The sequence below is a fragment of the Saimiri boliviensis genome, chromosome 2 (genome assembly GCF_048565385.1).
Source record: "Saimiri boliviensis isolate mSaiBol1 chromosome 2, mSaiBol1.pri, whole genome shotgun sequence".
NCBI lineage: Eukaryota > Metazoa > Chordata > Mammalia > Primates > Cebidae > Saimiri > Saimiri boliviensis.
The window spans coordinates 126,439,794-126,460,489 of record NC_133450.1 but is presented as its reverse complement, the minus strand read 5'-3'; the positions used below and the strand labels follow the sequence as shown (position 1 = coordinate 126,460,489).

Genomic DNA, 20,696 nt, shown 5'->3' with positions numbered 1-20,696 from the left:
TGCCAAGCCCTGCAGCAGAGCCAAAAAAGGGAGGGCCACCTCCCACCTTCCCCGAGTGCCCTCCCGTGCCAAGGCCCCAAGCTGAGGCTCGGGACGGCTGGACCTCATGTGCTCAAGAGCACGCCAGCTACCCCCCAGGCACACAGGTGAGATGAGAACAGCATCTTCTCCCGCCGCCTACTTTTTGAGGGCTTTTCTGGCATTAGCCACAGAGATGACTTGAAGACTTACACGGAAGATGTGACAAGATGGGACGCCATGAGTTTCCCTCCTAGAACTGCTTTCTGGGCTGGGAGTGTCCACACTCCAGGTCAGCCAGGCCAGACTGCCACACTCTCTTCCTCCTCTTCATTTGCTCCTCACGGGCCCCTTCCCTGGCTCCCCTGCCCCTCCCACTCCCCTGTGTCCTTCTCTCCCGAGGTCCTTCCCAGCCTCTTCTCACAACAGGCTGTTTCTGGAGAGTTCCACCATTTCCACAGCTTACGCAACCACCTTGCACCTGTGCATCTGAGACCTCCAGCCAGATCGTGCACTGGAACTCTACACCACATTTCCAAATGCCTCCAAGACGTCAGCCCCTAAATGTCCTCGTAGACATAAATTCCAAACTCTGGTCATGCTGACGCTCCTGCTCACTACCTCTCTTGCTCTCATGTCAGAAGCCTGGGACGGTGCTGGCTGCTGCCCTGTGTCTCTACCCCCAACAGCCTAATGGTCACCAGGAGCTGGAAAGACTGCCTTTAAAAAGCTCTCTCCTGTCGGCCCTCCCATCCCCTACCCACCAGCCCTCTGCCCAAGGCCATATATCCGTCCCCAGTCCTACCCTCACCAATCTTCTCTTGACTGGTGCAGCAGCCCCTGGGGGCATCCTCCGCCAGGCTGAGCACCAGGTTTCTTTGAACAGACACACACCTGTCCCTCACCCACCCGTACTTGATTGGAATCCTGTAGGTTGGGCCTGGCAAGAGAAAAGCCTTGCAAATCACCACCTCGTGGTTTCTGAGGAACAGCCAGACCTAGGCAACCAGCATTCTGGGCGATTTCCCTACTCAGGCCTCACCCTCTTTTCAATCCACCCTCTGCCGGTGGCCACCCCAAACCACTAGCACTTTCTGGAACATGGCAGGCCTTCCTTGGCTTTCTGCTGTCAACTTCTGTTCCTTCCACTCTAGCCCCACCCATCCTCTCCCCATCCATGAGCAAACAGCTCTGAACAGTCAAGAGCAGCTTGAGACGCTCCTCATCTGTGGCACTTTCCCTGCCGCTTTCCATCGAGCAGGGCTGGATGCTTCCCCTTGAGTGCTCTCAGCCCCTCCCCCAGGTATCTGGGCTGCCTCCCATCTCACCTACTGGCATTTGAAATTCAAGAGTCTTAGTGCTTGGCTTCCCATCGCTAGCACTCCATGCAATGACTTCCCAAAGCTAGCACTCCATAAGCAACTTTTGAACAAAAATTCAAATTCCCAGTGGTTCCATTGCACCAATTAAAGACTAAACTTAGTATTTCGGTCTTTTCACCCTTTTTTTCTCTTTGAACTACCCATACATAATACAATGGATATATTTGATTTTCTACAGTTATGATACACAGAAGTCTAAAAACAATTTAGAATTGCCAAATTAAAAAAAAAAATCATTACACTGAACTTTGATCTCATCTTAAACAGGGGCCCTGGGCTGCTAGTCAAGACACTTCTCTTGACCTTGCACATCTGAGTTTCAGCAGGACTTCTTTGAAGATGTGAGTTCCTCTTGCACAAGTGAAAGAAACGCATGGCGGAATGACTACAGTGAACCTGTCTAAACAGTCATAACCCGAGTTCTAATTAATGAGCAAGAGCAACCTTTAAAAAAAAAAAAAGGTCTCCAGAGGCATGCCACAGAGCTCTACTGCCTCCCCTTTCACGCAACACTTTCACCGGTATCGTAGATGAGAAAACAAAACACGTGTATCAAATAAGCAGCTGAAATGATTGATTAGCTCAAGATGAACAAGAGTCAAAAGGTTTTTACAAGCTACAGAAACTCTGAGCACTAAGCAACCAAGTGGAAAATTTTATAGGGATAAATGTGAAGTCCATATTTAGGTACAAAAACAAAAATCAACGATTACAATAGCATCAGTATTTATTATGCATTACGTGTCAGGTGTTGTGCTAAGGATTTTACATGCATTAATCCTCATAGTGCCCTCCCAAGCTGGTAAGCATGATTCAGTCCACTATACAGGTATGGAAACTGAGGTTAAATAACTTGCCCAGTTAGTAAGGGGCAGGACCCCGACTTGACTTGACCCACCAGGGGCAGAGCATGTACCGGCGCAAACGAAGCACTAACATAGTGCCAGGACACACTGAGGGACGCCCACAGGAATTGCACCGTCCTCAGGGCTGAGCAGACCAAGGCTAGAGAATAATGCCACTAACATGGGCATCAAGGTGTGAAAAGTCCCCCAGAGGAAGGAGGCCTGGATGCTGAGGGTCTGGAAGGATGCTCTCAGAGGAAAGGCGGTGGCACTCACTCTTCTCAAGCCCTCGCTGCCACCCACTCTTCCTCCTCAGCAGCTGTCAAGCCCTCTGGGCTTTCTTCTCTCTCACTATCTCTGTGCCTTCAACTCCTGCCACCGCGGCCTCCCATCCTCACTCCTTTCTGAGGTTAACACGCACCTGCTGCCTTTCTTCTATCTTCAGACTGCAGTCCTCTGCTGGTTCCCCCCTTTCGCCGATCACGTCAGGACTTCCCTGTCCCCTTCATAATTCTACCCAAACAGGAACGACACCGAGGACCACACCGAGGGGCCAAACCTGACGACCCGTCCCCAGCCTTCACCCTTGTGGACTTCTCTGCAGCTACTAGAAGAAAAGGCCGCCCAGTCTTTAGACAGTGATATACGTGGTCTTTTCTCTTTGCTTGCAGATTGTATGTTTATCCACACATGGCAAATACAATTGTTGTGCCCCATGTTTCACATAACCAAGTTTCATGTTATGATCGCTTCGGAAATAGTACTTCCAATGGCTTCGTGCTGTTTTGTCATGTGAGTCTTCGGTGACTTACTCAACTCTGCCCCTCTCGCTGGACACTGGAGTTGGTTCCAAGTTAGTTATTATAAGGAATAACATAAACAGGTGTCAGGAGAGGTAGCTAGAAAGTGAATGAACTTCCCACAAGCCCACTGTGTGTGGTGAAAAGGTCAGATCCCTTGAAGAAGAGGAAGATAATAACAGCGGTTGAGCTGAGGTGGTGGTAGTGAGAGATACTAAGAACACAGGCTTTCAACCCTGGCTCCATCACTTGCACATTACCTTAGCAACTTACTTGACCTGAGCCATTTCTAAAACCATGAGAACATCTAACGCACAGAGTTATTGCTTCAGATTAAATGAGAGAGGACACATAAAACCCTGAGGATGGCAGTTGGCACCTAAGAAGTACTCAATGAGTTAGAGATAAAAATAACCATCATCCGTATCATCGCCTCTGTGGTCCTAGCTTTTTCTGTAAGCAGAAACGTTCAGTCATGCACACAGGTGCACATCAAATGTTTATGAGGCCCCCACTATCCACTGCTCACTGACAGCTCTTGATCAATGAGGGAGACAGAGTTCACGAGCTGTTAACAGGCAATATGGAAGGCACTGCATGGAGGTCAGACTGGTGGGATTCCGTGTGCCAAGACACACAGTGGCAACGTACAGGCAAGGCATGGAGGGAACGGCAGAGGTTTGGCAGAACATGAGCCCAGGTAAGAGCAGGAAGGCAGGGAGAGAGGCAGGACCTCGTGGCTGGTCAGTGAGTCTGAAAGCAATGGTAGCCTCTAAACACCTTCAAGCAGAGAATGCCAGACTGATTCTTCTTAGAGAGATGTCCAATAGTGGAACTGTTGCTCTCAACATTTCTAAGGCATGGTGCCTGTAGCTTCGGAAGAGAGGTGGATGATTTTACTCCTCACTTAGCAGTGATCACTGTCCTCACCAAGACTTCTCTGGAAGTTCCCTCTTCCCTGTTCTCACAGGGTGCCCTCCAGCTCCCCTGTTTTCTCCTCCTCTGGATGGTCCCACCTCAGCCCTTCTGCTTCCTCTCACTCCCTGCACAGATGCATTCCCCACTGGCCTGCCCCTGGCCCTCATCTCTGTCTGCCTCCTCCCACCCTGGTGAGGCCCTTACTGTCTTGGCTTCAGTGACCACCTCTGAGCCGAAGACCTCGGCAGGACCCTTCCCCTCCCTCTGGCACCTCCCACTCTGCAACACACTTTCCCTTGGAAGCCCCCTCACCCCTTCAACCCCTGCAAGTACAGAACTTGCCTGATGACTTTCCTAAGAAATATTTCCTCCTCATGCCACATCCTTAATTCTCTCAAGGGCACCACCCTGCTCTCTTTCATACAGATTCTAACCTCGAATGTCATCCTTGGCTGGTCTGTCCATCCCCCACCCCACTCCCCAGTCCAGCCTCTCAATCTCACCTGCCTCCACCCGCTGTGGGAATTTAAAAAGCTCCTCTTTGGCCGGGTGCAGTGGCTCACGCCTGTAATCCTAGCACTTTGGAAGGCTGAGGTGGGTGGATCACCTGAGGTCAGGAGTTCAAGACCAGCCTGGCCATCATGGTGAAACCCCACTTTAAAAAAAAAAAAGCTCCTCTTTAAAGTTTCCTTTCTTGTTGAAGAATAAATCATAAGTAATCTAATAACTCTTTGTTAAGCCCTATCCTATGTAGCTGTTAGACATGCCATGCTTACAGGCATGTAGTACATTCTACATCCTCGTACTTTAACCAAAATATCTGTGCTGGACGTGCTCATGGGCATGTGCCAGCTCTCCATTGCTTTTACCTGTTTAAAAGTTTTCGGTTCTTAGCCAACTTAAAAGGTTTTAGTTTAAATTGTAAGGTCTGGCTGCAGCCAGCGGAAATCAAACACAGCAGTAAGAACAACCTCAAATGTGTAAGAAATAAATATGTCTGTTTTCCTTTGTTCATTGTACTCTCGTGGCAAAATGGCTAGCAAGGATACCTTTCCTGCAGTCCAGGAAGTAAAAACTGCATTGCTAAAAATCCTTTGTCTCCGTGCTAATTTTTCTATGTGGCACTGAGCATCTGTTTCCAACAATGGCCAACACTGCAGCTCTAATTCTTTTCCAACAGCTGGAGTGACTGAGAATTCAGCTACATGACCCCAGCATCTCTCCTCCACAGCCCAAGGGTGCTGCTGTCATACACAACAAATCTCAGTCCTAACACACGGCCCTTGATCCTGCCAGCCCCCACTCAAAACTCACACTGGGGAATAAAGCCCTGACCTCGCTCTCTGGCTGCCATGGCCCTCCCCCTTCCCATCTCTAGCAAAATGGGGCCGACAACCCACCTGGAAGGGAGCTGGCAGCCTAGGCACGCAGGTGTCCACCTGGACAGAAGGTCAGTGGGGATGGCCATTAGGGCTGCTTCCGTCTCTGGGGTTCAGTCTTATTCCCTCCAAGCTTGTACCTTTAAACTCCTTACTATCAGTTTTCCTACATTGTACATGGTACTTACTAGACATTTAATAAATTTTTGAGGTTTGAGGCACCCAAGGATAGGGGCACTTGCACCTGTGTCTTTCCGCATCTGGAAATATCGCCACCTAAAACAGGTGCAGGAGCAGCATTTTTCTCCGTCCTCCAAAATATCATCTAAGAATAGTTCAAGACTTCTTAAACTTCCAGTAAGCTGAAGGCTGAAGAAGCACTGTTGGCTGACTGAGGGCTCACACTCTCACTGGTGAAAATAATTCTAGAACAAAACTAGGGCAATTCAAACCCTGTCCATTTAGAACTCCAGTTTAATGCAGATGCAACAGCAGAGAAAGTAGAGTTTGGTTGCTTTGTGTTTGGACTGTTTAGTAATCAAAGTAGAAGAAAAACGTTTGCTTAAACCATAGAAACATGATTTCTTATAACTATCTTTTCTATCTACATTAAAAGTGTCTTTTAAAGTAGAAAGCTACAGCATGTGTGCGGGGAAATAGATGGATTCCAGTCCCACTCGTCCGAATACTGAGGACTCCAGATTTCCCCAACTGGTGTACCGGAGGATCAGGCTTTACGGATATTCAAATGGATTTTTTTTCCAAAGGTGCTAACACTGTCACACTCTCTTTATCCAAATAATTACCCAAGCCCATCTCAGAGGGTTTGGGGCACCTGCGGGAATGCTGCCCTTCCGAGGTAAGAGGTGGAGCCCCTGCCGGCAGAAAGAGGAAGTTTCTGACTAATGCTCCAGTATTGTCCCGCGTCAGGGTATGTGAAAGGCGCTTTAGAAACGGTAGTGTTCGTACTTTTGCTAACAGTACGTTAGGCGAAGAGCCTACGACTGCACCTTGTGGCTCCTGGGCTCCCCAAACGCTTGGTGCCACCACAATACCCTCAAGCCTGTGGCCCAGGCTGCATCAGCTTTAGGCATCTGATGAGCTTACATGCACGTTCATGCACTTTGAAGACACAGAATTCTAGAAAGCAGCCTGAACCGACCATAAGCTTCTGTGCCAAGTTCAATGGGTTCCCAGGAGGAGCCGGGAGACTTGCCGGCGACTCTGCTTCCTACGTCTCCATGGGCAACTCTGATTCCACCGGTGGCTGGAGAGGAAGGGGCCGAGGCGCTCCAGTCCCGGGAGATGGGGACGCACGCGCGACCCCTGAGGACAGGGAATTCTAGGCCCCGAGGCTGCAGCGGCGGAGGAGGGGGCCCCTCCCACAGGGTCTTCCCACCCCCAGGGCACCCGGGCCAGGGTGCGGGGCCAAGAGGGGGCTTCCCCGCGGGCAGCGACGGAGCACGTCCGGGCGCTGGAGGGGCGACGCTCGCTCTTGTCCCCGGTCCCCGCGGCCCCCAGCGCGCGCCCGCCCGCCCGCCAGCTCTGCCCGAGTCAGGTGCGCAGGTGTGGGCCGGACGCCAGGTCGAGTCAGCGTTAGCAGGGCCGGCCCCCCCCAGCGCCCCCGGGAGCCGGGCTGACCCTCCTACCTGCGTGTACAGCTCGGCCACCGCCATGGGCAGGAGGGGCCGGGCCGGGGCGGCCGCACGTGCGAGGCTCGGGGGCTGGGCCTGCGGCGCAGACGCCGGGCGCAGGAGACCGCCGCGGAAATCACCGCCGGGCCATCTTGCCCAAAGTTTTCCAGCGGCCTGGCGTTCCCGTTCCCGAGCTGGCGGCGAGGGGAGGGGGCAGCGGCGGGATTGGTCGCTCCAGGCCGGGCCGGCGAGTCCGCGCTGCCATTGGCCGGGGCGGGGCGCGGGCGCTGCCTCTGCTGCACCTGGCGGGATCCCGGGTGGCGAAGGCCCGGGCCGGGGGCGTGGGCTCCCGGGCAGGCACAGGTGCATCCGGAGGCTGCCTGGCCGGAGAGTCAGCGCCTCAGCGAGCAGAGGACACAACCATTTACATGGCAGACCCAAGGGAATCAACGAACTGAACACAAAGAAAGTGTTAAAGAGAGTCCAGCAAGGTCATCGTATTCAAAATCAAATACAAAAACAAGTAATGTTCCTTTATATGAGCATTGTCTATGCAATACAAAATAAAATATTTACAATATCAGTCAAAATGTAAAGTATCCAGAGATTACACTCGCAAAAATGCTCTTGGCTTTTGTGGAGAAAATATTTAAATTTCCCCTAAAGACCTTAAAAGAAGGCCCGAGTAAACGGGGAGACGTGCCATTTTCCTGGATGGGAACGTTTAATACGGTTAAAGTGTCACCTCTACCCAAATCAATATATACGCCTAATATATTGAGATCAGAATCCTAACAGAACTTTCAGAAAATTGGACAATGATTCTATTCTTCACATAGAATAAAAGCCCTGTGTAAGACAATTCTAAAAGGGAAGAAATTTACCCTTCCATATATTTAGGGTTGTAACAAAGCAGTATGTGTCATTAAAACGGTGTGACACTTGCATGAGAACGCATACATGAGTAAGGGAACATGCTGGAACCCACCGACAGAGCCCTACATTATACAGTAGCCTTAAGGGCCAGATAGGGAAAGAAAAGAGTATTTATTAGATGGGCCTGTTATATGCAAAAACAATAAAGGCAGATCCACGGCAAACACTGCAGCCAAAAAAAAGCTCCAGATGTTTTCACGATTAAAACGTAAAACCAGGAAATTATTAGAAAAAAAAAAAAAGAGGGACAATCTTAAAAATGTTGGGTTGCAGTAGTTTCCATATGTAAGAACTGTTAATTGGCAAAAGAAATCCAATTTTTTTTTTTTTTTTTTTTTTTAGATGGAGTTTCGCTCTTGTTACCCAGGCTGGAGTGCAATGGCGCGATCTCGGCTCACCGCAACCTCCGCCTCCTGGGTTCAAGCAATTCTCCTGCCTCAGCCTCCTGAGTAGCTGGGATTACAGGCACATGCCACCATGCCCAGCTAATTTTTTTTTTTTTTTTTTTTGTATTTTTAGTAGAGATGGGGTTTCACCATGTTGACCAGGATGGTCTCGATCTCTTGACCTCGTGATCCACCCGCCTCAGCCTCCCAAAGTGCTGGGATTACAGGCTTGAGCCACCGCGTCCGGCAGAAATCCAATTTTTAAAACTGACAAAAATTAATAGGCAATTCACAGATGGGGACACTTCAATGACTTGTTCGCATATAAGAAGACATCAACTTTAGCAGTAATCAGACAAATACAAATGAAAACAACGATGAGATATTTATACCCATCATATTGGCAAAAATGTTTAGGTTAGACAATATCAGATACTATCTGGGATGTGAGAAAAACTTTTTTTGGTCACATAGCTGGTGGGAATTATACTGCCATCCTAGAAAGCAATTTGAGAATAGTTATGCCAATAAATGTAGGCAGAAAAATTCTGACTTGGTCACCCAAAAAGACAAGTAGATGTTCATCACAACATGGGTATATATCGAAGAGTTGGAAGCATTTAAATATCAACAGGGGAATAAATAAAATAGTATATACATGGCAGACAGCAGAGAAAAATAAAAAAAGAAATAGTATATACATGTAAAACCTTACAGCTGCTAGCAGGAATAGACACAATCTACTTAACTCGGAGAGAAATTTTTTAAAAATGTTGAATAGAAGTGTAGCCCAAGTCTTACTGCAATACTAAATATTGTTCATGAGTACAATGTGTGTGGAGGACAAATTACAAAGTCATTCATTAACTATGCAAGAGTGGATATCTATGAGGGAGAGGAATAGAATTAGAGATTTCAAAAAGGGGATCAAAAATATAAAGAAGGGCCTGGCATTGATCAGTAATGATAAATGCCACAAATGCCACGAAGAGAGGATTTTGGTAACTTCAGTTTTGTATTTGTTTATATACAAAATTATTTACATTATTGCCCCAAATAATTCTATTTTACATCAAGAAAAGCTATAAGGTAAGTAGTGACAGTTGCCTGATTGCTCAGAGTTGAAAAGATAATCTAGCTGCTTTTTTTTAAAGAAAATTTTTTTATTGAAGGACAAAATTATATACAGAAAAGTATACAAATAAGTGTACAGCTCAATGTATTCTTTTTTTTTTTTTTTTTTTTTTTGAGACGTAGTTTCACTCTTGTTACCCAGGCTGGAGTGCAATGGCGCAATCTCGGCTCACCGCAACCTCCTCCTCCTAGGTTCAGGCAATTCTCCTGCCTCAGCCTCCTGAGTAGCTGGGATTACAGGCACGCACCACCATGCCCAGCTCATGTTTTGTATTTTTAGTAGAGACAGGGTTTCACCATGTTGACCAGGATGGTCTGGATCTCTTGTCCTCGTGATCCACCCGCCTCGGCCTCCCAAAGTGCTGGGATTACAGGTTTGAGCCACCGCGCCCGCCCTCAATGTATTCTTATTCATGGAACACATCAACACACCAAAGTAACCATCACCAGATCCAGACATAGAATGTTACCAAGTTCCCAAGACTTTCCTAGTTTCTTCAAATCGTTGTCTCTCAGAGATAACCACTGTTCTGATTTGTATCACCATAGATGAGTTTTTCCTGTTTTGGATGTTCTAAATAAATGGAATCACATGTGTAACTCTTACATTCGGCTTAAAAAGCCAAATGATATTTATTCATGTTGTTGCATGTAGCTGTGGTTTGAGGTCTCTCATTCCTGTCTGGTATTCCATTGTATAAATATTCTACAATTTATGCATTCTCCTATTGATAAATATTTGGGTCACTTCAGTTTGCAGCTACTATGAATAATGCTGCTGTGAACATTTTTAAGGTGTCTTGATGCACAAATATATCTGTTTTTGTTGGGTACATAAATGGAGCAGAATTGCTGGATCACAGGTATGTAATGCAATGGTCAACTTTAGCAGATAATGTTAAAGAGATTTGTAAAAAATTGTGATATCAATGTATACTTCTACCAACAGTGTGTATGGCTGAAAACAGAGCAATTTGTTGAAAATCTGTTTAAATACCAGTTCAAGTGGACTAAACACTTGAACAGACATTTCACAAAAGAGAATACCAAAGTGGTCAATAAATAGTCATCATAGAAATAAATGCAAATTGGACCCACAGTGAGACATCGTAACACACTAATCAGAAAGGCTATTTTTTTTTTTTAAATAGAGACAAGGTCTTGCTATGCTGTCCAGGCTGGAGTGCAGTAGCTATTCACAGGCGCTATCCCACTACTGATCAGCACGGAAGTTTTGACCTACTCCATTTCCAACCTGGGCCGGTTCACCCCTCCTTAGGCAACCTGGTGGTCCCCGGCTCCCAGGAGGTCTGATGCCGAACTTAGTGCAGACACCCGATCAGCATAGCGCACTACAGCTCAGAACTCTTGGGCACAAGTGATCCTCCTGCCTCAGCCTCCCGAGTAGCTAGGACTACAGGAACATGCCACCGTGCCTGGCAGAAAGGCTATTTTTTAAACCGACCACAAAAACTGGCCAGTTTTTCAATTTTTAAATTTTATGTATGTATGTATGTATGTATGTATGTATGTATTTATATAGATGTGGAGTCTTACTATGTTGCTATGGAGGAATAGTTAAACATTAAATTTGGCCAGGTGCTATGGCTCATGCCTCTAATACTTGGGAGACCAAAGTGGGTGGATAACCTGAAGTTAGGAGTTCAACACCAGCCTGGCCAAGATGGTGAAATCCTATCTCTACTAAAAATACAAAAATGAGCCAGGCACAGTGGCAGGTGCCTGTAATCTCAGTTACTCAGGAGGCTGAGGAAGGAAAATTGCTTGAACCCTGGAGGTGGAGGTTGCAGTGGGCTGAGATTGGGCCACTGTACTCCAGCCTGGGCGACAGAGTGAGACTCCATCTCAAAAAAAAAAAAAAAAAAATTAATTAAATTTGAACTCCATTGAACATGGACACAAACAGTGGTCACCAAGTCCCAGAACAGATTGTGTGAGCCCCTTGAGGCGTTCATCCAGCACTGTTTTGGATAAATCTCTATTTCAGTCTGTTCCTGAAAAACAACAGACAATAGCAAAAACAAGTTGACCTTTTTGTATTCCTTGAGCCCAGTTGCAAAGGGCCCTCCTGACTGGGCCTCATGCCAAACAACTTGTTACAGAAAGAGCTAGGGTCCCAGGCTGCACTGAAGCTTCACGAGACCTCTCTTCTGTGCACTGACAAGTGGCTGACTCTGGAGCCCACACTGTTGCTTCCCAGTCTGGTGAGGAATCCTCCATAGTCTGGTGAGTGTGTGTATATAAATATATATATGTATATATGTGTATATCTTACCCCTTCTCTTTCCATTGCGATTTGCTTATTATATCAATTTGCTTATTATGTCATTTGCTTATTGTATCTGCATTGCCATTTAGATGGGATAAAGTTGTTTACCCTTGAAAGTATTATGTGTGCCTTCTCCCCTTGCAGGTCTCCCACACAGAATAGTTGCCCAGGTTGGTCTTGAACTCATGGACTCAAGTGATCCTCCTTCCTCAGCCTCTCAAGTAATTGGGATTATAGGCATACACCACTGTGCCTGTATTGTTGTTGTTTGCACTTGTTTTTCTCAAGTACGTTCTGATAATCTCTGCCTTTTTTTTAGAGTGTGTAGTCCATTTGCATTGAATATAGTCATTGATATAGTTGGATTTGTGTCTGCCTTTTGTTGTTTTCTATATAGCACACGTATTTTTCTTCCTGTTTCCCCTTTTCTGAATTTTTTGGTGATAGTTTTTTTTTTTAAGTGCATAATTTTCCCCCCTTAAAAAGAGCTCTCTTTCTTGAGTTAATTTGTCAGTGATTCTCTAGGGATTAAAATATACGTCTTATCATAGATACTTCAGCTTAATACTGTATTACTTTCCTAAGGCTGCTGTAGCAAAGTACTACAAATCGAGTGGCTTAACACAACAATTTGCTCTCTCACAGTTCTGAGATCACTGTTCTAATTTCCAGTCATGAGGATTTCCTGCCCACTTCTCCAAATCAAGTGACTCCCCTCCAGCAGCAAAGCTGTCAGTTTTCACAGGCTGCCCTACCCAGCTAGAACCAACATGCTATTTCCTGTAGAGGAGGGAAGGACGTTTGGAGCAGCCCCAGGCAAGATGACCAGATTCCCACTGTTTTTGTAGAGTTCATTGGTTTTCTTAAGTAACTGTCATTAACTTACTGTATGCTGCTGGTCAACTTAACGGAATCCTAAAGTTATTGTTTTGTTTTTGTAGTGTTGTCTTTGCTTTTTGAGGAGAGAATTTGCTGAGCTCCTTAGTCTGCCATACTGGATATCAAAATTCCACTAAAAAACAACCAAAACCGGCCAGGCACAGTGGCTCATGCCTGTAATGCTAGCGCTTTGGGAGGCCAAGGTAAGTGGGCAAATTGCTTGAGCCCAGGAGTGTGAGCCCAACCTGGGCAACATGGTAAAACCCTGTCTCTACAAAAAATATGAAAATAGTGGGACAATGGTGGTGTACTCCTACAGTCCCAGCTACTCAGGAGGGTGAGGTGGGAGGATCGCTTGAGCCCAGGAGACGAAGGTTGCAGTGAGCCTAGTGACAGAGTGAGACCTTGTGTTAAAAACCAGCAAACAAAATAAAACATAATTTGGGAGGCTGAGGCAGGAAGATTGTTTGAACTCAGGAATTTGAAACCAGGCTGGGCAACATAGCAAGACTCCCATCTCCACACACACACACACAAAGAAAATTAGCCAGGCATGCTGGCGTGTTCCTGTAGTCTCAGCTACCTAGGAGGCTGAGGTGGGAGGATCACTGGAGCCCAGAAATTGGAGGCTCCAGTGATCCATGATCATGCCACTGCACTCCAACCTGGGTGACAGAGAAGTGTGACCCTGTTTTAAACAAATAAATGAATAAGCAAATATTAAACATATTTAATGAGATATAATTCTTTTTTTTTTTTTTTTTTTTTTTTGAGACAGAGTTTCGCTCTTGTTACCCAGGCTGGAGTGCAATGGCGCGATCTCGGCTCACCGCAACCTCCGCCTGCTGGGTTCAGGCAATTCTCCTGCCTCAGCCTCCTGAGTAGCTGGGATTACAGGCATGCACCACCATGCCCAGCTAATTTTTTGTATTTTTAGTAGAGATGGGGTTTCACCATGTTGACCAGGATGGTCTCGATCTCTTGACCTCGTGATCCACCCGCCTCGGCCTCCCAAAGTACTGGGATTACAGGCTTGAGCCACCGCGCCCGGCCCAATGAGATATAATTCTTACATCACATGTTACTCATTTAAAGTACACAATTCAATTTTTTTTTTTTTTTTTTTTTTGAGATGGAGTTTTGCTCTTGTTACCCAGGCTGGAGTGCAATGGCGCAATCTCCGCTCACCGCAACCTCCGCCTCCTGGGTTCAGGCAATTCTCCTGCCTCAGCCTCCTGAGTAGCTGGGATTACAGGCACACGCCACCATGCCCAGCTAATTTTTGTATTTTTAGTAGAGACGGGGTTTCATCATGTTGACCAGGATGGTCTCGATCTCCTGACCTCGTGATCCACCCGCCTTAGCCTCCCAAAGGGCTGAGATTACAGGCTTGAGCCACCGCGCCTGGCTACATTTTCATCATCTCAAAAACGAAATCCCATGCCCTTTAGCTATCATTGTCTATCCCTTCTTTACTCCCTAATCCTCCTAGCCCTAAGCAAGCACTAATCTACTGTATGTCTCTCTGAATTTTCCTATTTTGGACACTTTATGTAAATCAAGTCATATAGCATGTGGTCTTTTGTGACTGACTTCTTTCACTTAGCTTAATGTTTTCAAGGTTCACCCATGTTGTAGAATGGGTTGCCTTGTTGCCTTTTCATGGCTGAGTAACATTCCATTGTATTAATCAGTTCATGTATATTTGAGTTGTTCCTGTTGAAAAATTCGTGATTTGAATGAAGAGACCTTCCAAGCAGGCTTTGTGTGAGCAACATGGCTGTTTATTCACCTGGGTGCAGGTGGGCTAAGACCAAAAAGGGCATTAGCAAAGGGCAGTGGGATAGGAGTTGGTTCTATAGTTTGGGGTGGGCAGTGAAAAGTTACAGAGTAAGATCAGTTACAGTGGTGGGCGTAGGGGCAAGGAGTATATTATTATCATAAGTTAGTTATAGTGGTGGGTGGGATAAGAGTATTATCATAGTAACAGTTAAGATGGCAGGTTGGGTGAGAGGCTTGTCCCAGGAAGATCTGCTGGGCAATTAGGGACAATGGCAAATGCAGGCAGGGGGTGGGAGACATCAGCCAGGCAAGCAGGACTTCAGACTTTCAGGCTCCAGGCTTGCATACAGAGACCTGACCGTTCCCAACTTTTGGCAATCATGAGTAATGCTGCTATAAACATTTACGTACAAGTTTTTGTACGGACATATGTCTTCATTTCTCTTGGGTATTTCCAGGAGTGGAATTGCTGGGTCATAGGGTAACTCTATTCTTTAACTATTAAGGGGAACTACCAGACTGTTTTCCAAAGTGGCTGCACCATTTTACCTCCTTACCAGCAATGCCTGAGAGTTCCGATTTCTCCACATCCTTGCCAATCCATGTTATTACCTGACTTTTTGATTCTAGGCATTTTTGTGGGTGTGAAGTAGTAGCTCGTTGCGGTTTTCATATGCATTTCCCTCATGTCAGGCATCTGAATCTTTTTCTTCTTTTGAGGTGGAGTCTAGCTCTGTCTCCGGGCTGGAGTGCAGTGGCTCGATCTTGTCCCTCCCCACTCATCCCAGTGCTGCACACAATTCATGTCCCTTTCTCTCTCATTCAGGAGAAGGCATTACTGTAGACATGCGTTGCTTTTATTTCCTCTGCTAACTATACCCTGTCCGTCCTCTGGAGAACTCCCACTACCACCTCATCAATCCTGTGTTTTCTGTGAAGATGACCCAATTTCTAGTTTCAGTGGGGGGTGTGTCAGGCTAGGACAGTAAGAGCACTCCACTCCTCTGGACACAGTGATTATTCTGGGGATGGAAGTAGAACTCAAGCCAATGAGACTGCATTCTGAAATGTTACTGAGAATACTGAAGGCAGAGCCACAGAATGAAGCAAAACACTACTGAGGGCCATCTTTGTCACTTGGGGGAGAACATGACTAATAATGAAGCCACAGTAAGAAAAGGAGAGACCCTGATGTCAATGTTTGGGCACCTGGATATATCTCCGAACTTTAGTTATGTTTAGGTAATACACTTCCTTCTTAGTTGGGTCAGTTTGAGTTTGATTTTTGTCATATGCCCCAAAAAGAATCCTAATGATCATACAAAAATGCAATTGGCCAAGAGTGATCTTATTATGAGGAAATAATCTTGACTGAGTTCCAATTTATTTAGAAAAAGAAACTGTTGGCCAGGCACGGTGGCTCACGCGTATAATCCCAGCACTTTGGGAGGCCAAAGTGGGCAGATCACGAGGTCAAGAGATTGAGACTATCCTGGCCAACATGGTAAAACCCCATCTCTACAAAACAAAAAATTTAGCTGGGCGTGGTGTGCGTGCCTGTAGTCCCAGCTACTGGGGAACCTGAGGCAGGAGAATCACTTGAATCTGGGAGGTGGAGGTTGCTGAGATCATGCCACTGCACTGCAGCCTAGCAACAGAGTGAGACTTTGTCTCAAAAAAAGAAAAAGAAATAGTTTGCAAATTTTGACATTTTATTATTTGTAACATACTGGTGTTCTACTGAAGTTCATGGGGCCAGTGACTGAATTTAATCTGGAAGCTGCTATATTTCAAGGGCCTTTTATGTTAAGCACTTAAGAAAAGTGCTTAATAAGTGAGTTGAATGCATGTGTTATGGAAGTAGGAAGTTTATAATCTACATGAAAACCACATACAGTCATGTATTACTAACAAAGGGGATATGCTCTGAGAAATGCACCATTAGGCAATTTCATCATGGTGCAAATATCAGAGTGTACTTACACAAACCCAGATGGTATAGCCTACTATACAACTTGGCTACATGGTATAGCTTATTGCTCCCAGGCTATAAACCTGTATAGAACATCACTGTACTGCAAACTGCAGGCAATGGTAAGTACCCATTTATCTAAACATAGAAAAGATAACAGTAAAAATACAGTATTATAATCTTATGGGACCACTGTCATATATGCGCTCCATCATTGACCCAAAATGTTATGTTACATGATACTCATTTACCTTTATTGTAAATAAAGATGAGACTAATTCTATCACAGATCTGAATAACTGCTCTGTTTCCCTACACAAAAAAGCACATCTGCATACGTCTTTAATCTATGGCCTATACCAAAAAGCGTCTACTCTCCCACTATACTAAAAATAGAACTTTTGACACAAATGACATCCTCAATCTTTTGAAACTCTAAGTAGATTATGTATATCAAATTCCCCTTGGTTATGGCTATTTCTCTGTCAGAGAATTCCAGTATATTTAGGCATGACTTCCCCTTGAAGAAAAGATGTTACCTTTTTTTTTTTTTGAGACAGAGTTTCGCTCTTGTTACCCAGGCTGGAATGCAATGGCGCGATCTTGGCTCACCGCAACCTCTGCCTCTGGGGTTCAGGCAATTCTCCTGCCCCAGCCTCCTGAGTAGCTGGGATTACAGGCACGCGCCACCATGCCCAGCTAATTTTTTTTTTTGTATTTTTAGTAGAGATGGGGTTTCACCATGTTGACCAGGATGGTCTGGATCTCTTGACCTCGTGATCCACCCGCCTCGGCCTCCCAAAGTGCTGGGATTACAGGCGTGAGCCACCACGCCCGGCCTAAGATGTTACCTTTTCCTCAACTGTTTTTGTTTGCTTAAGTGCTTGGCAATTCTCCAAGTTGTTCAGTATGGGAGGGGAACTCGTCAACTTTTAAATTTCCAAGACTTCTTAGAACATTCTCATGGGGAGAGGTTGTATTTAAATTCACCAGTCTTCAGGAAAACAATTTGTTTTGTTGTTTTAAAACATGCTGTGGATTTATTTATAAGACGCTGACAAAAACTCTTTATATCTATATCTTTATTTAAACAAGTTTCTATAATAGCTAGGAGAATACAGCATTAATGACACACATTTACTAAGCACAACATTGGACAACTACAAATTTAGAGCATAAATGTAATTCTGATATTGTTTTGGTTTTTATCTTAGCACTAGGTATATCTAGTGAAAACCCATGTTTCAAAGGCTTTTGTTGATATGAGGTGAATTATTAACTTATTTTTAAAAATTGCACGTGAGATATGCTGGAATGGGGTCTAGAGTCTAGAGTTAGTTGATAATGCCTTTCATGTCTCAGTATTTCTGTTTCCTTTTTAATGGGTAATGTTTCACCTAAGAACTTGCAAAAAATTGTATCAAAATTTTCTATGCAGATCAAAGTAGAATTCCTTTTCCAGACCCAACAAGGAAAAATATTTGAAAACTGAAATGCTCAATTTCCTTATAGTTAAAAGGCTTGTTCATTTCATAGTAAATTAATAAAGTTAACAATTAAAATACAATATGTTAAATGGCACGAGCTAATTTCTGCACAACACAGAGCAATTTAAATTTTCCAAAGACACAAAAAAGTCAATTTTACTGCAGGATCCCACAAAAATACATAATTAGGAATCATAAATTACAACATATATATCCACATTTAAAGAAAAATTTCACCATTTGTTTGGAAAAAATAATGGCTCAAATGACTTAGGGAGCCTGAAATGTGGGCTAAAATTATAACATATGGTAACAATAAGACACTTGAAACTGTTGACTCTGAAAAATGCATAAAAATATACTGACCTGCCAAGCACTAAATTACATATACCAGTTTCAACTAAAAAACATTTTTCTTTCAAATATTTTAAGCATTACAATACTGAAGAAATGTTAGTCATATGAATCCAATAACACCCATTAAGTTACGCTAATGAACATTTTCGATAGACCAAACTACAAATAAAAAAAGTATAAAAAGCATTTTGGAAGATATTTTACATAGCATTTTTCAGTTCCTGATCTATTGAGAAATCTACTGTAATTCAGGTTGGTTTATTTAATTTAGGGTAATACAGTGGACGAGAACGTATAGCACGCTTTCCTGTTTTTACTCAACCTTTTATAGTATAGGGTTCTTAAAAAACTTTGAAAAGAATGTCCACAAAAAGTTTGAGTTCCACCCGTTACCTTTAGTGACAAAAGGTTAGTAGAAAGCAAGACATTTAAGTATTACCAAGAATCTAACCTATCTCCAAAATTTCTTTCATATACATTTTCTTACTTGTGACACAGAGTCTCACTAACTCAGCAGCATTCTCTAAGTTGGCCTCTCACTGGCTCCGAGACTGTCGCTGCCCCACAGTTCTCATTCCCACTTGGAAAGGAAAGAGGAGAAAGTACAGGAGAAGGAGGGTCATGCAGGGCCACACCCAGTCAAAACTCTCACAAAACCTCGAGAAACAGGGCAAGATATCCCTTCCAGGCAAAATATCCTTTACAGAAGGAAAGTTCTGGAGAACTTAAGGCAGCTCTAGAAGGGAAGGGAGCAAGGGTTAAGGCGGCCCTCACAGCACAGCCTGAGAACAAATTACAACGGACTCATCCATGAACAGAGGCCACAGCGATACAGAGCCTCTTCAACGCGCATGCACGTGGCACCCCCCTAGCACTGCCAATGCCTGCAGCACAGCATGCACACGCTGCCGCGCTCCCACACAGACTGACTTGCAGATGGCGCGTCCTGTGAACAGCCCTCAGAAGGTACCCAGTGGCTTGGGCTCCGTGTGCTGAGGACCTAAACTGGGAAGGTGGCCTGTGGCTGTAGGCCTGTGCAGGCTGCAAAGCTCACCTGGAAGTAGGGACACTGACGGTTGTGTGGAGAATAACTCTCCTCTTAACTTTGAGAGGCTTTTGCTGCTTCCTGTCTTTTTGGTTGAGACAGCCTGCTACCAACTAATCTCTAAACACAGTATTGCACCCTCCCAGAGAGCACTGATTCATGACAAAAGTCAAGCCTAGTTATAGCAAGTAACTGACAAGAAAGAAAAGCACTTGGAGCTGAGCACTTGGTCTCCTTAAAACAAATGACCTAGTACTCAGCACTTGCTCAGTTCCCACATGCCAGCTGCCAACTCTGATAAAAAAAAAAGCACCCCTTGTTGGCCTGGGGCATTCCACGGGTACCAAGAGGGCAGCAGCATGACCTCACAATGTTTTTAAATTCTCCTGACTCCCAGGTGCCCACGCCACTGCTCTGTATGGGAAAGCGGGATGGCTGGAGGGCTGTGTAACATCAGGCAAGTCACTGCCCCATCTCTATTCCCAAGCTATTAACAGCAAATGATTGTAGAAGCCACCCCATCCACCGTCCATGCTGCTGTGAGGATGAAACGAGGTAACAGAGGAAAGCGCTGCAGGAAAGCATATCTGGACCCTGGTATTGTTTCTGCATTACTTTCAGCAGGATGCACTAGTTTTGGCTCTGTTTTATCATAAGCAGCTGACATTACCCAGAGGATCCGTGTTCACACCTGCTAAGGAACTCTATGAATTGGAGACACTGTGTGTGTGTGTATGTGTGTGTGTGTGTGAGAGAGAGAGAGAGAGAGAGAGAGAGAGAGAGAGAACGAGACAGAGCATTGTGTGAGGACTTCTCAGGATGGTGGCAGGTGCCCATTTTCCTAGGGTTACCAGGAAAGTAATTTCTTACAACAATCACACGCTGAAATTCTAATAATATTTTCACCGCCTCCCCTAATATGTAGCTGTAACCTTACTAAAAGATTTGATCTATATTACACATAACTACTCACCCAGAAAGAGCCAAATCTAAACCATCCATTGAAACGAAGAAATAACAACAGCGCAAACCATCCAAACTGACACTAATCCCCAAATCTCCTGTCAGTTGGTTTTGGAATATGCTTTTGTGCTTCTGCACCTGATGAAAGAAGCATCAGGTATGTGGAAATTTTTTAAACTTCCAAAGGAATTAGAAGCTACACTTTGTGGATTTTATCCCATATTTATCTTCCCTCCTTTTAGAGTTACTCTCAGGCAGATTAAAGCCTTAACCTGAGAAAAGCTGCAAGAAGGGAAATTACTTTTAATTTTTCAGCTTCAAGTTGTAAGGGTGTGAGTCTGTATGTACCTAGTAAGGTGAGTGGGGAGGGGATTACTGAGACAAAAACTGTTGTGACTTTTAAGATCTCTTCCTTTGAATTCCCATTGTGTGTCACAGAGGAATTAAGAAAAAGTCAATGACTGGTCTTATAAAGGAATGTATTGCAGA

General features: G+C 45.0%; 1 protein-coding gene across 5 annotated transcripts in view; it reads right to left on the bottom strand.

Moving 5' to 3' along the window:
- Positions 1 to 7,178, bottom strand: part of MYO5C (myosin VC) — a 115,684-nt gene extending 108,506 nt beyond the window's left edge. For all 5 annotated transcript variants that reach the window (XM_074394234.1, XM_003941618.4, XM_010352387.3 and 2 more), the window contains exon 1: positions 6,992 to 7,178. In XM_074394234.1, coding sequence (XP_074250335.1) covers positions 6,992 to 7,018 — 27 coding nt within the window. In that variant the 5' untranslated portion in view covers positions 7,019 to 7,178. The remainder of the gene's footprint in view (positions 1 to 6,991) is intronic.
- Positions 7,179 to 20,696: the final 13,518 nt, after the last annotated feature.